The following is a 15,265-nucleotide window of genomic DNA, read 5'->3' as shown; positions in this document are numbered from 1 at the left end:
GAAGTCACCAGCCGCTGAACCCTTTCCATTAACACAGCTAATTAATAAGACCCTTGTGAAAACCAGCCAAGTGAAAGGAATGAACCATGAGAAGGGCAAGCTACAGTACCCTGCTAGAAATTATAGGGGCGTGACTTAATTTGACCAGCAAAAGCTGTTATGTGAGCATATATACATGTCCTTTCAAGTGGAATAACGCTTCTTATTCAACTTATATCCAATGAGAGACAGAATTTGGGGATCATCGGGGTTAGATTTCTACCTGGATTGGAGGTTTAAGCACAAGGGAGTTTCCAGTAAGTGGTGCAAGAGCAATCTACACAGCAAGGGTGACAGGATAGTTGAATTGTGGGATAGCCTGCAAAACCTTGTGGAATCTGCATGCCACTGTCAATCCAAGTAAGGCCAGAGCCGAGTGCGGAGTGTGTATAAAATTGGCGTTGGGTGAGGTATTCAGTGGGTGAAATGATAGATACGATGATGATAAAAACCAATCCTGAATGGTTCTTACCTAGGTTTACATGATAAATTCACAAATTTCTCGCATTCGATCTTTTTTTTTTCTTTACATCAATTACCGTTTGCCTTTCACTGGAGACTCGGAGCTACTTAATTTGACTTTTGGTTTTCTTTGTCTTTGGTTACAAGATTGGCCTTCTCTATCCAGCTCGGGAGAGGAGAGGAGAGGAGAGGAGAGGAGAGCAGAGGAGAGGGGAGAGAGAGAGAGAGAGAGGAACATGCTCTTTCTCTTCAACAGAGCAGGTAGAGAAAGCCACTGGTTTGATATAAAAATGTCCAAAAACCATGGGTTTGGCCTTTCATGTGCTTTGGATGCACCCAAGTGCTGTGTCACTAACAGACATGCACCAGTTCTTACTGTGCTTGTCTTTGATGGGCTTCTCTTTTATTTCATGTTTTTTTTTTATAGATTAATATGGATGTCTCACAGACCTTGAAGTTAACGACTATGAAAATCTCCAGTGATCATTATATGAATAATCACAAGGCTCGAACCTAAGACCACAGAAAAAACAAATCTTTTAATTCCAAGTTTTTATTACTGGATCACCACCTAAATGATTCATAGTTCATGATTTTTTTTTTTAGTTTAACGTGGATGTCCGAGTCAGCTTGCGTGCACCTCGACTAATCCCACGAGCCCTGAAGTTAACGATCATGTAAGCCTGTAGTGGTCATCATATGAGCAACTATAGGGTTCGAACCTGAGACCACAGAAAAAACAAATTTTTTAGTTCCTAGTTTTTATCACTGGACTACCACCTAAATGGTTATAGATGATGGTTTTTGCTTGAATGGTTGGTGGTGGTGGTGACCGGTGGGCATTGCCTTTTCACCGATTTGCCCAGGCTCTGTCAACAGCTACACAAACCAATAAAGAATACCAGAGCAAGGAGAAGGAAAGGAAAGGAAGGAAAGAATAAAGATAGAGTAGCCTTTAAACTTATTTATTTACTAATTCAATTAAACATTTCTCGCTTTATTTAAACGCGACAATTACTTTGCCGTGACTGGAAATAGCTAAGTTTAAGGACGTTGATTTAATATACCGTTTTATTTTACCCAAAAAAATTAATTTTTTAATTTAAATTAATATTTTTAAATTATTTTGATATATTGATGTTAAAAATAATTTTTAAAAATATAAAATATTTTTTATTATATTTTCAAATAAAAATTATTTTAAAAATAAATCGTACCTTATATCTCATGAAATACATACTATTCGCTGAGGCGCATTACGGAAATCACCTTACAAACAAATATTTTTTTAAAATAATATAAAATTTTGTCATTTTATTAAAATACTTTAACTTTAACTTGTATTATTTTGTTAAAATTTTTAAATTTCTAGCTATTTTTTTTTTTAAATCCAAATTTAAGTGAGAGTTCCAACTTCCAAGTCAATGGCCAGTTCCACCCAATACCAGCTCTCCACATCACCAAGACTCCACCTGTCATCTTCCCATTGGCTCAACGCATGTCACTAAACGCAGTTAACTCCCCTCCCCCTCCTTCACCTCCTTCCTTTCTCTGCATCTCATCCCGTGTCCATAAAAAAAAAACCAAAATAAAAAAGAAATCTCTAAATCTGATTAATCACCGTGGCTTCCTCTGGCCAGCAATCCCTCTCGAGAAGAAAACCCTCTTCATCATCTTCATCATCACAATCACGATCACAGCCGACTGCAACTAGAATCGTGTACAGAGAAACACTAATCCCTTTCTGGCAACAAAACTGGTTCATTGCTCTACTCTTCGTCATGGCTCTTGCTTTCTTCGGTCTCTCTATCTTCCTCTTCCTCAATCTTGATCTTGACGGCGCTTCCTTCTCCCCTGCCTCCGCCGCCTCTGATTCCGGTCCCGAGGTCAGATTAGTTATTTTGCTTCTTTTTAATTTTGAGCAAATTTCAAATGAGTCCCTAATTGAGAAAATAGATGAGCTGAGAGAGAGACTAATTTGAGCTTAATTTTGAGGAATAATGTTTAATGGGTTCATATTCAGATCAAGAACTAAGAGTTTTTTGAAACCTTTTGGTACCCAATTCGGGAAATTAAATTGTTTAGGAACTGAAATTGAGGTTTCGAATAAAGTTGGGGTCCTAATGAATTTTTGGTTTGTTTTAGATTACTTATGGGAGTGTTGTTAAGCTGATGCACGAGAGGACGAAGTATCGACTGCATTCACATGATGTGCCATATGGTTCTGGAAGTGGGCAGCAATCTGTTACTGGGTTTCCTAATGTTGACGATGCTAATAGCTATTGGGTATGTAACTCTACATGTCTCTCTGTTTTTGGGCTCTTTGTTTTGTTTTGTGTGTTTTAATTTTCATTTACTTGGGTACTATGGTATGGGCTATGAGTTTTTTATAACCTTTTTGTATTTGGAAGTAATTAGTGATTGAAAGTAGTTCAAAATGTATAGTTTCGTGTCTGAATCTTACATCTTTAGCTTTCTTGAATAGGTATTTGGATTTGTGCAAGCTTTTAGTTTTATAAAAATAGTTTTCTGCTACTCATGAGGTTATGATATTAATACTGAGAAATTTGGTTCGTGCTGGTGAAACTTGTGCTTGCTTAATGGCATTTTCATTGTGGCAATTTTCGGACAGTGAAAAGAATCTCATACAACATTTATTAGCGAATACAAAGACAGAGTTGACCTTTAATTTTCAAGTAACATCTTTGAATTTTTACCGAATAAAAAGGGTAGTTTTGTTATTTTACCAAAAAATGATTGTAGAATGGCTTTTTGGTGTGGAGATGGCAAAACCCTATTTTTATTTTGGTTGGTAAACCGTGGATGGATGATTGGATGTTCTATTTGATGAGATGGAAGTTCTGTTTTGTAGATTGTTAGGCCTCAGCCAGGGACAAATGCTAAACAAGGTGACTCCATTAAAACTGGGACAATTTTCCGTTTGCAACACATGAAGACTAGGAAGTGGCTGCACAGTCATTTGCATGCATCCCCAATCTCTGGCAACCTAGAGGTTAGTATGGGTTTAACTGTTCTGCATCTGTTTCTATTGCCTTTCATGGACTGTTGAATCTGAATAGCCAAACTTATATATAATAATGGCATTGGATATTATGGTTCATTATGCATATATCTACTAAATGAAAGTATGGAAATGATTTGATATCAGAGATTAGTTGATTGTGGAGGCCCCTGTTTTATGGGAAAAGTATGGAAATGATTTGATATTAGAGATTAGTTGATTGTGGAGGCCCCTGTTTTACGGGGAATATCACTGCCTTTTCAGATGAAAGATTTCATTGGCCCGAACTCTCACATTGACTTTCAGTTTCTGTCCTGAGGGGAAAAACGCATTGAATATTCTGTAGTTAAATGGCTTAATGAAGAAGTATTGATGTTAATCACTGTGTTGTGTAATGGTAATTTTACTTCAGTGACCATAGAATAACTTAATGGACTGTTAAACATGTATATTGTATGAATGACACAATCCACTCACTTTGCTTGGTGTAGGTTAGTTGCTTTGGGGGAGAGAATGAATCTGATACCGGAGATTACTGGAGGTGAACCTATATAACATTCTTTCAAGTTTTTCTTATGCCTTGAACTTCTTTGTCTGGAAACTCATGCTACCTTCCTTTTCCAGGCTTATGATTGAAGGGAGTGGAAAGACATGGAAGCAAGACCAAAGGATTCGTCTTCACCATGTTGACACCAATGGCTACTTGCATAGTCATGACAAGAGATACCAACGAATTGCTGGGGGGCAGCAGGAGGTAATAAAAAGCATTGCAGATAGCACTAGTAACATTTTTGAAGCTTGTCTTTAGAGACTTTAAGTTTGCACCTAGCTGTTATTTTTTTTCCCTACAACAGCCCTGGAACCATGCGTGTTTGGTTAACTCGACTGAACTAAAATCCTAACGGGCTTCTTGGGGTGGTGACTAATTTATCTATGAAAAAGGAGAAATAAACTTTGGCAGATACTCATAGTGGTGTTTTGTTTTTCGGCAGCAGAGGACATCTTACAGAGATCATGCTGCTTTTTTAAGTTTTCGTACTTAATTCTTTTGTATGCTTCCTGATCTATGTGCTAATATAGGTGTGCGGTGTCCGAGAAAAGCGTGCTGACAATGTTTGGCTGGCAGCAGAAGGCATATACCTCCCTGTTACTGAAAGCAAGTAAACATGCTTATGGATTGGCATTGCAAAAACAACAACCTGGGTCTTGATATCATTGGTGGCTGGTGCCTGGTTGTTCTTTCATTAGCTGTAGATGTTCCATTAAATGAGGATATATACGACACCAAAAACTGATTAAATATGCTTTGCATGAAAGCATGAAACCTTTTGTATCTGAAGAAACACTAATTTAGCTTCTTTTTAATTTGTTTCTGAATACACATGAGCAATTTAAATGCCTCTGAAATTTACAGATTAAGGAGGTAATGCTAAAGTAGAAGAATTGCAATTTACGATTTAGTAGAGCTTGAGGTACATTTCCAAAGATCTTAATTTGCGCGTGCCATCGACACTGATTGAAGCTTGTCTGGGAAGTAAAAATGCCCAATACAGTGATAACCCTATCCCAAATATGGATACATTGGATCTGCTTGAGCCCTTTGTGAATGGGTAGGCGTGCATGTTTACACGAAGCAAATCTGCTATTACTTGTTGATGGACCGATCACTACACCATTTCACCTTGTGAAGCTGGAGCATTTTGCCTAGTGAAAATCTTTGCATCTTGCTTGCTTTTTTGAGTTTTAATGTTTAAAAGATTGGTCAATCCATGACCATAAGATTGTTTCTTGTTCTTTTCCTGCTATCCAAGAACTTGATTTATGGTACTTTTGCTGGGCATGCCATGCTGTAATGGTGATATATATATTAATTAATTAAACAATATCTAAATAGTGTGGGGAAATCACTGTTCCCTACACCTCATACCTAAATCACTGTGAATTATAAAAGTAATCCACAGTGATTCTTTCTCTTTTTTTTTTTGCTAACTTTTTCTTTTTTTCTTTTTTTTTTTTTCGTTTTGTTTTCTGTTTTTTTTCAAAATTACTTTTTTTTAACTTTCTTATTTTTTCTTTTTTATTCATTTATTTTTTTTTTCAAAATTATTTTTGTTGATTTTACTTTTTAAATATTGACCTGGTTAAAATTTTTGCTTTGTAATTTTTTTCTTTAAAATACTATGGATTGCTGCGATGTTTTTCCACATAGTTTTTCTATTTTATTTCTTTATTTTTTAAAATTATATTTGTCGATTTTTTTTTAATATTGAGCTGATTGAGAAGTTAGTTTTGTAATTTTTTTTCTTTAAAACATTGTTGATTGCTACAGTGTTTCTCCGCATGGTTTTTTTTTTATAATTTTCTCCGAAATTATCTTTTTTTATTTTATTTTTTAATATTGAGCTGGTTAAAAATTACAATTACTATATGTGAGGAAAGCACTATAACTTTCCTCGAAAATTACTGTTGATTGCTACAATACCTTTTCCCACATGATTTTTTTCTGTTTTTATTATGTTTTTCCCTAAAATTATCTGTCAATTTTATTTTTTAAATATTAAGCTGGTTAAGAATTGCAATTACAAGTAAATACAAGTTTTTCCTCACAAAACACTATGGATTGATACAGTTTTTCCTCACATGGTTTTTTTTTTTCCAGTTTCTTTTGTGTTTTCTTTTTTTGTGATATTTTTTTTCAAAATTATCTTCGTCGATTTTATTTTTTTTAATATTGAGTTGGTTAGAATTTAACTTTGTAATAAAGCTTAATCATGTGGGGAAAACATTGTAGCTTTGCTCATAAAACATTGTGGATTGCTACAGTGTCTCTCCGCATGGGTTTTTTTGTTATAATTTTTTTCAAATTATCTTTTTTAATTTTATTTTTTAATATTAAATTGTTTGTGAATTACAATTACAAGTCATTACAAACAAGGCTAAATCATGTAGGGAAGCACTGTAGCTTTCATCACAAAACACTGTGAATTACTACTGTGTTTCCAACATGATTTTTTTTCCTTTTTTTGGTGTTTGTTTTGTTATTTTTTTTAAAATTGTCTCCGTCGATTTTTTTTAATATTAAGCTGATTAAGAATTTAGCTTTGTAATTTTTTTTTTTAAACACTGTGAATTGTTGCAGTGTTTTTCCATGTGATTTTTTTATGATTTTTTTCAAAATTATCTTTGTCGATTTTTTTTTGAATATTGAGTTAGTTAAGAATTATAATTACAATAAAGCTAAATTATATGATGAAAACGTTGTAGTTTTTCTCACAAAACACTGTGGATTGCTACAATATTTCTCTAAATGGTTTTTTATTTTATTTTATTGGGAAAAGTGTTATAGTTTTCCTCACAAAACATTGTCAATTGCTGCAACGTTTTTTCTCATGGGTTTTTTTCCTTCCAAGATTATTTTTGTTGGTTTTTTTTTAATATTAAGTTGGTAGAGAATTTAGCTTTGTAATTTTTTTTGCTTTTTATTAACTGAAAAGCTAAATCATGTGGCGAAAGCACTGTATTTTTCCTCACAAAACACTGTAGATTGCTACAAATTATTTTGTTCAGTCTTAAGTTTTTGATCACCAACACAACTTTTTTTTCCGTCATGAAATATTTGCTCCATCATACTTTTATTTTTTATTACTTATCTAGCGTTGATTCACAATTATAACACTATCAAGTATATTTGTTTTATAAACCTGCGATAGCACGCGGACATGTCATCTCGTGCGTGCGTGCGTGCGTGTATTAGTAGCAGCTTGATATTCCCATGTTCTTGGCTATTATTACCCTTACATTTTATTTCAAAAATGACCATGAGGTAAAAAGAAGAATTACCCCAATTTGTTCTTACATTTTTTTTTTTATCGTTATTAGATATTTTATCTAAATTAATGAACACGCACCTGGACGAGACTCAAACCTAACCTCATTTATTAAGAAAAAAACCATAAAAAAATAAATTTTAATATCACATTACAAGTTCTTTTTTTTTTTGGTAATAAATTAGGTGGAGTTTAAGTCGTGCAGATATTAGATCAAGCTTGTTTGAATTGGAAAATTAGAGAAGTTTGGAAGATTGAATAAGAAAGGCTTTAAAAATAAGATCGAAAATAAAAATATATTATTTAATTAAAAATATTTTTAAAAAGCGAAACAAGTTTTTAAATGTGTGTGTGTGTGTGTGTGTGTGTGTGTGTGTGTGTGTGTGTGTGTATAGAAAGTTAATGCCTGTCGGTGGCAGACATGAGCATTGACACAGAATGCTCTGCTGTGGGACGGTGATGCAACCACCCTTGAAATGCAGACCGTGGCCTGAAAGCTACCAATCTCTCTCTCCTTGATCTAAGCATTTCGAGGCCCACCAAATCGGACGGTTTGATCAGCAAATTGACAGATCACATGTATTTCACTAGGAGGAGCGGGAAGGACCCCATAGTATGCTCCCTGCAAGGACAACCGTCCTTGCTCACTTGACTGTCTTGATTTATGATCTCTTGCTAAAGTCAAGGACATTATTGCTTTATAATACATGGAAGTAGTGTGATATTTAGTTTTTTTTAAGTATTTTTTATTTGAAAATTGATTACAATAATATTTTTTAATTTTTAAAAATTATTTTTAATATTAGCAAATCAAAATAATCTAAAAATACTAAAAAAAATATTAATTTTAAACTAACAAAATAATTAAAAAAAAAACACTTTTAAAATAATAAAAAAACACATATCATTAATGAACACCAGCAAATACCACAGATTCAATGGTTGAAATACATGAGCAGGTTAACTGGCTGCTAGTGGCTAAACCCTTATTGGCTTGGAAGGGAAGGTGTTTTTCATAGCTGCAAGACTTTGGTCTAATAACATACTCTTAAAAAGTTCCGAGTTGTTGTTGTATGACATTGTTTCATTCTCTTTATATATATATATATATATAATTTGGTGTTTATCAGATTGGATTTAGTCGAGTTAATTAAATCATTAAAAAATTATTTGAATCAACCAAATTTTATTGAATCAATTAGAAACTCATCTCAAGTCCAACTCCGAATCATGAATTTTCTGAGTTAACTTACTTAAACAAGTTGTATTTAGAACGTGTTTGTATTTTTGCATTCAAAAAGTGTTTTTTAAAATTTTTAAATTTTCCTTATACTTCAAATTATTATTTTTATGATTTTAGATTGTTTTGATGTGTTGATATTGAAAATAGTTTTTTTAAAAAATATATTATTTTAATACATTTCCAAGCAAAAAAACACTTTAAAAAACAACTATTACTAAAATCTCAAACACTACCTTAACAATTATGGTGTTTTTGTAGTTGCAAATTGAAAAAATAAGTTTTAAAAATTTACAAATTATAGTTTTTTTAACCAATATTTCAAAAGTGTTTTTAGTGAAATATAAACTTATAGTGTTTATTAATTAATCAAACACTTTCAAATATCACCCCCACACAACTAAGTTCAATCAAATGTATAGTTTAATATTATGATAGCTTTTAAATTATTTTTCATTCGGAAATTCATTAAAATAATATTTTTTTATTTTTAAAATTTATTTCTAATATCAACACTTCAAAACAATCTAAAACCATAAAAAATTTAATTTTAGACAAAAAAAAAAAATCATTTTTGTTTTAAGTGAGCAATGAATCTTCCTATATTTTGTTTTTTGTTTTGATTTTAAGTTTACATAACCAATGCCAGGACATTTGTTGTCAGATTGCAGAACCTTCTAGCTGGAAGAAGTTAGAAACATCAATTTAAGAGGATGGCTCTTTTATTTGCTAGGATGCTAAAAGACTCCATGGTAGGCCAGACGGCATCCTCCTGCTACAACGCTGCTTGCATTGCATTTGACCAGGTTAATCACCAGACATCCCATACCCCAAAAGCACTAAGCAGAGCAAGTTCATCTTTTTCACCCTTTTTTCATGATTAGGGCAAAGTTATCTTTTTGTCAGACTGGTCACCGATGAGTGAAGAAAGCAACTAGCCCCACTCCCCCTTTACTCTTTTATTTTTTGGGGATTCCCTTCACTTGTGGAGTCTTTTCTTTTTGTCATAGCCTAATTTACTGCTGTATAGGCAAGGGATTCATGTCTGTAAGAGAAGGAAAAGAGTTATTTCTTGGAGATCTACCCTAATTTATTTAAATCTGTAAATTAATTTAATGGCCGATGGAGTATAGTGACATTTAATTCTTCTGGCCAGTTGTTGAGATAAATCATAATGGGCCATTGTGACTGTATCTGTCATAAGAAGCTGCAAATCTACCTGTTGAGGCAGGCAGCAGTAAATATACGACTAGAACTCACTCACAAACCTGCCCACCATAACTCTCAACAATCCCCTGTATCTTTCTCAGTTATGAAGGGATCGTTATAGTAGCTAGACCTCTAGTATTCAGTGGAAGCAGCAGCAGCAGCCACAACTTTCCTAAAATTGACCACCTCATAAGAGGAGAGCTACACTACAAGTAGCGGTCCTTTTTCCCATAAACTGTATTGGCTACACACCTAATGTAGTTTATTGTCTCCTTCTTCTCCAGCAACGCATCCTCTGGCTCTTTTACCATTAAGAAAATGGACCCCTGCCCAAATTATGGAGATGCACAACATAGTTTATGATCTACCATCTCCTCAGCTGTCAGCGTCATATAAGAAAGAACAGAATTAATTGCCCTTGATTCATTCACCAACAAGCTACTGCTTCCAATAACTTTCATTGATGACTATAAATCAGGAAAAAGAAGCGTGCCAAATGTGAACTTTTTCCAATGTGTAATCAGGTTGCAAGAGGTGTAACTGGAGACAATAATTTCATAATGATGCAAAGCACTCCATAGGATGGACCCCAAATCTAATCCGCCGTCGATGTCCATCACATCCGGCCTATGGACATCGGCAGTTCCCTAGAATTTTATGGGTTTATGAGAAAAATTCAGTTCGAAGTTTCAACTCACTTGCTGTGGACGCAAATGGAGCTGTAAGTGCTTGCATACATAGAAGAAGTTATCCAAGAATGTACAGATAAGTGCTAATATTACAGCAGAATATATTTACAACAAAGCAGGCCAACAAGAAAAGCTGCAGGACAGGGAAATGATAAGGTATGGCATAAAGATTACAAAATGACCATACCCCACCATGCAATATGATGTAAAATATGAACCTTGTGGGGAGCAAAGTTGCACAGGTGCTACACGCAGTACAGCTAATCTCAGATTCTTCTTCCTCTGCTGGCCTGTAAAATATATCAGTAAACCAGGTCAATGCACATGTTGTGCAACAAGTGAAAAATACTAATCAAATGAAAGAAGGGATTACTCTCCAAGATCTCACAACAAGAAGTAAAAAATTCAATCAATTCTGTAAGTCCAAAGATTCTTGTTTAGAGCTTGAATAGAAAAACATTACTGATTAACAAGATGACAGATTCGAATAGGCAGTGAATAGCCAGTCCATAAATATGTGCAAAAGAATATCACTGACCCCTCTTTCAAGACAGATGTAACATGGTGGGAATATAAAAATAAGGGCAAGGGGCCAGAAGGGTGGACAAAAATGTACTGCAAGGGTTGAAAATGACCCCCCTTGATTGTGGGGATTCTCCATAACAATGTCTATCTAGCAGGCAATGACAAAATCATCCCTCTGATTTTTCCAAATTTCCAGGTCATGCCATGCTACTGACAGGAAGCAACTGTAGGAAAAAGATCTCACCATTTCATGGTTGTTTTTAATTATTATATCACAAGAATTCTGCAAACAGACTTAAAAGTCAAAGTAGATCTCAATGGAAGGATTTGTAACTCATCCAAGCACCAAAAACTGAACTTTTTTACTAAGTTTCTGATTAACTATTGACAGGAAGCAACTGTAGGAAAAAGATCTCACCATTTCATGGTTGTTTTTAATTATTATATCACAAGCATTCTGCAAACAGGCTTAAAAGTCAAAGTAGATCTCAATGGAAGGATTTGTAACTCATCCAAGCACCAAAAACTGAACTTTTTTACTAAGTTTCTGATTAACTATATAGTAAATTTCAACATATGGTGGTATTTCATACATTACTAATGCCACTATGAGAATAGAAGGTTTTAAGATAATGAAAAGAAACACTAACTTCAAGTTGCTCCTCTTCAATCCTCCTTTTGTGATTGATCCAATGTCCTCAAAATGGTAAACTCTTGGAGGTTGAACTTGATGTGAGGGACTTGAAATGTTCTGATGGAACAAAATCTTGCGGCAAATTGGCCCTCTTGACGATTCTCCTCATATTGTTCTGCAAACTCTGCTGGACTAATTGTTTCACAGCTTTCTTTTCCTCGCTCATCATATCTTCTGTCTCCTCTAGACACTCCTTTGACACGAGGTTGGGGTTTGAAGAAGATGATGGAGTTCCATAAATAGGAGCAGACACTGCTGCACCCATATTGCCACCATAATTCCCCGAAACTTGTTTCCCTTTATCAACCCTCAAACATTCCAAGATCCTTGAAGCCCTCTTCTGCGCCAAAGTACTACCCAAAAGCGTTAATTCGAGCAAGGATGATACGATTCCTGCCTCAATCATGGCCTGTCTATCTCCATATGCTTTGTGTGCCATCACCATCAATATGTAAGATGCCTTCTCTTGGCAACCTGGTGAATCGGTCCAATTCAAGACATCAACCAAAATAGGGAAAGCATCTGGCATGGCGCTAATTGCCTTTCTACCTTCCGGGGTTGATACTGCATTGCTCAAAATTGAAAGAACTCTTTCACTTACTTCCATGTCTCCCAGCGAACCCATCAGAAATGAGATCAAATCTGTTTCTAGAATAAATGAGATGTTTGATGGGGATATCGAAAGATTGTACAGAGCTCTAAGAGCATCTTGTTGTGCTTGGGACCTATTTTTGTGATCCAAATCCTTGAGGGAATTCACCAAGAAGGGGATTGCACCCGAAGAGCCGATGATCGGTTTATTCGAATCCAATGCACTCAACCCAAGAAAATTCGCCACTATCGCTTCAGATACAGATGGATTTGCAGCATTTGGAGATTCTATGATCTTTAGCATCTTGTGAACAGCTCCTGCTTTAACAATGGCAGCTTTGTTCCTGCAAAATTTTGTTAACAGAACCATATTTAGTCCACAGTAGTGTAAAATTAAATGCAAAAACTGTTTCAAGAAAATAACATGGAAGATGACTTGTCAAAATCAAATATATAACATGTTAATAATAATTCAAAAAAAAAAAAAAAAACAACAGAAAACAACAAATGCAAGAAAATGACACTACATTCTTGATCTAAAAAGCAAATTAATCCACGTAATTCAGTCATGTATAACTAAAGGAAACAGCGACTTCAAATTATTCTTTAACCATCCAGAACATAGAAAAAGACTTCTCCTTTTATCAAATTAGGAGCCAGAACATTAAAAAAAAAAATTCAATCAAAACAAAACAATGTACAAACTGAGAATGCTATCAGAAAAGGACTTCGAATTAACATCAAATAAACCATAGAAATCCAAAACCAAAAAACGAAAAACCTTTACTCTTCAAAATCAATCAAAACACAGAAAGCATCTTCTCCTTGAAACAAAATCACAAATTGAGAAAGCCAAAATCCCACTTCAAGAGACCTCAATTGACATCAAATAAACCATGGAAACCCCAAATTACTTACAAAATTTGAGCGCACAAAATCTAACTTTGAAAAAGACAATCATTAATCTTGAAAAAAAGACCAAAAAAATGGGGATACTCACACATCATTTCCGATCCCAAGATTAAGCAAAGCATAAAGAGCATCGATTTGACACTCAAAGTCCTCCAAATCAAGCATTCCAACAAGAGGAGGAATGGCTCCTAACATGGAAAGTGTAACTCTTGCTTTCCCATCTTCTTTACACAACAACCTTACATTACATGCAGCTTCTCTTCTCTTCACTCCTTCATCAACTTGCAATTCTCTAACAACCCTTTTCATCCCTTCCAAAACCTCAACTTTCTTCCTGGTCTCACTCTCACTCTCCGCCTCCGCCATACTCAACAGATCTGACAACTTCTCTGATTTCCCATTTCTTGCTTTAACTCTTCCTTTCTCTCCTTCAACATTCAAGTTTTGCTGATTCCCGTTTTCTTCTTTTCTTGAATTATTAGTAACACTAAGCGCTGTCTTGTTCTGTTTCTCTCTTGAAACACTAGCGGTGGCATTGGTAGCGGTGGTGGTGAAGGAGGGGATGTCATCTTCGTAATGGCGATACCGTGAGCTGCCACCACAGCTGACAGCATCAAAAATTTTGCGGGAGAAGGCTGTCCATAGACGGGAATGGTGGGTTCCGGTGGCGGTGGCGGTGGTAGAGGTGTGGTCGAGGAGTAAAGAACCTATGTTGTTGGTGTGACACTTGGCCATTGTTGGAAAAAGAAGCTGTACTCTACATTGCTCAGTAAGACACACAAACTGTCTAGTTCTAGAGATAGACACACACACTCGCACTATAAGAGAAAATGTAGAGAGGGGGGGGGGGGGGTTCAGTTATTCTGGTTTGCTTGATTTCACAGAGAGAGAGGGAGAGAGGTGGGAGAGAGAGTGATTTTTTATAGTAATAAAAGTTGAGAGAGAGAGTGAGGGAGGGAGGGAGAGAGTTTTTTATAGCAATAAAAGTTGAGAGAGAGAGAGAGAGAGAGGGAGGGTCATGTTAAGGATGTGTTTGGATGGTTTTTTAATAGAGGAGAGAACTAAGAAGGACAATTTTTTAAGCTAGGAAATATAGTATTAAAAATTTAATGCTATTTTATTTTTTGGTATTTTTTTTAATTGAGCAAGAATTTTTGGGTAGGTTGACTTAGGGTGTGTGGGTGGGTGGGTGGGTGGGTGGGGCTACGAGGGATTTAAAGAAATTATCATTGATATTAAATTTAGACTGGCTTGTTAAATTGTGGGGCTACAAGGGATTTAAAGAAATTATCATAGGTATTAAATTTAGATTGGCTTGTTAAATTGACTTGGATTTTGGATTAATTTGAGTTTAATGAAAAAAAATTAACTCAATATTATTTGATAAAAAAATATAGGTTGAATAGTGCCGTAGACCTTCTGGGTAAAACCTAATAAAAAGTCTTTTGATTTATTTCAAATATTTTATCAAAATAACATCGTTGGTATTATTTTGATCATTTAAAAAGAATTAAATTGATATGATTTAGCTCTTAATTCATGACCCGAATCTTGCTTTGAATCGGGTTAAATAACTATGGAAGTTACAAATGGAACTATATATAAATAATAATAATAATAATAAGTGAGTGATGAGATTTGTATTATTGGAGAATTAAAAGACTTTGAGTTAAAATCTGTATCATTTCGTGAAATGCATTGCTTGGATTTAGGAGTGGTTTAAGGATGAATTATGATTTTTTACTTTGGACTAGTATTTTCAATTAAATACTAAAAGATTTTCATAAATCTTTCCCTTGTATTATGGAATTTATTGTGTGTGCATGCACTCATTTGACACTATCATTAATGCTTTAGATTATGGAATTTGTAGTGATTAACTTCTAATAGGTCTTGTAACGAGGCTTGAAAATTTTGTGCTCCCTCCATTCCACAGATAGAATTTTGTTTGATTTTTAATTCAAATTAAAAAAAAAAATTCATTAAATTCTGTGTCAACTATCTAGTTTTTATTGTATTTATTACATTTTCATCCCACATAAAAAAAAATCATTG

General features: G+C 34.5%; 2 protein-coding genes across 2 annotated transcripts; one reads left to right on the top strand and one right to left on the bottom strand.

Moving 5' to 3' along the window:
* Positions 1-2,044: 2,044 nt before the first annotated feature.
* LOC7489148 (stromal cell-derived factor 2-like protein) lies at positions 2,045-4,900 on the top strand. Its single transcript, XM_002309635.4, has 6 exons — positions 2,045-2,387; positions 2,647-2,787; positions 3,374-3,514; positions 4,015-4,064; positions 4,148-4,277; positions 4,604-4,900. Exons 1-6 carry the CDS (start codon positions 2,283-2,285, stop codon positions 4,685-4,687), a joined length of 651 nt encoding a protein of 216 aa, XP_002309671.1. The 5' UTR covers positions 2,045-2,282; the 3' UTR covers positions 4,688-4,900.
* A 5,574-nt stretch (positions 4,901-10,474) lies between these two features.
* On the bottom strand, positions 10,475-14,158 carry LOC7468682 (U-box domain-containing protein 12). Its single transcript, XM_024604772.2, has 3 exons — positions 13,299-14,158; positions 11,664-12,642; positions 10,475-10,778 (listed from the first exon to the last, which is right to left on the bottom strand). Exons 1-2 carry the CDS (start codon positions 13,943-13,945, stop codon positions 11,712-11,714), a joined length of 1,578 nt encoding a protein of 525 aa, XP_024460540.1. The 5' UTR covers positions 13,946-14,158; the 3' UTR covers positions 10,475-10,778; positions 11,664-11,711.
* Positions 14,159-15,265: the final 1,107 nt, after the last annotated feature.

Source organism: Populus trichocarpa, chromosome 6 (genome assembly GCF_000002775.5).
Source record: "Populus trichocarpa isolate Nisqually-1 chromosome 6, P.trichocarpa_v4.1, whole genome shotgun sequence".
In the NCBI taxonomy this organism is placed as follows: domain Eukaryota; kingdom Viridiplantae; phylum Streptophyta; class Magnoliopsida; order Malpighiales; family Salicaceae; genus Populus; species Populus trichocarpa.
Note: the sequence above shows the minus strand (reverse complement) of the source record. Positions and strands in the feature narration are given on the sequence as shown.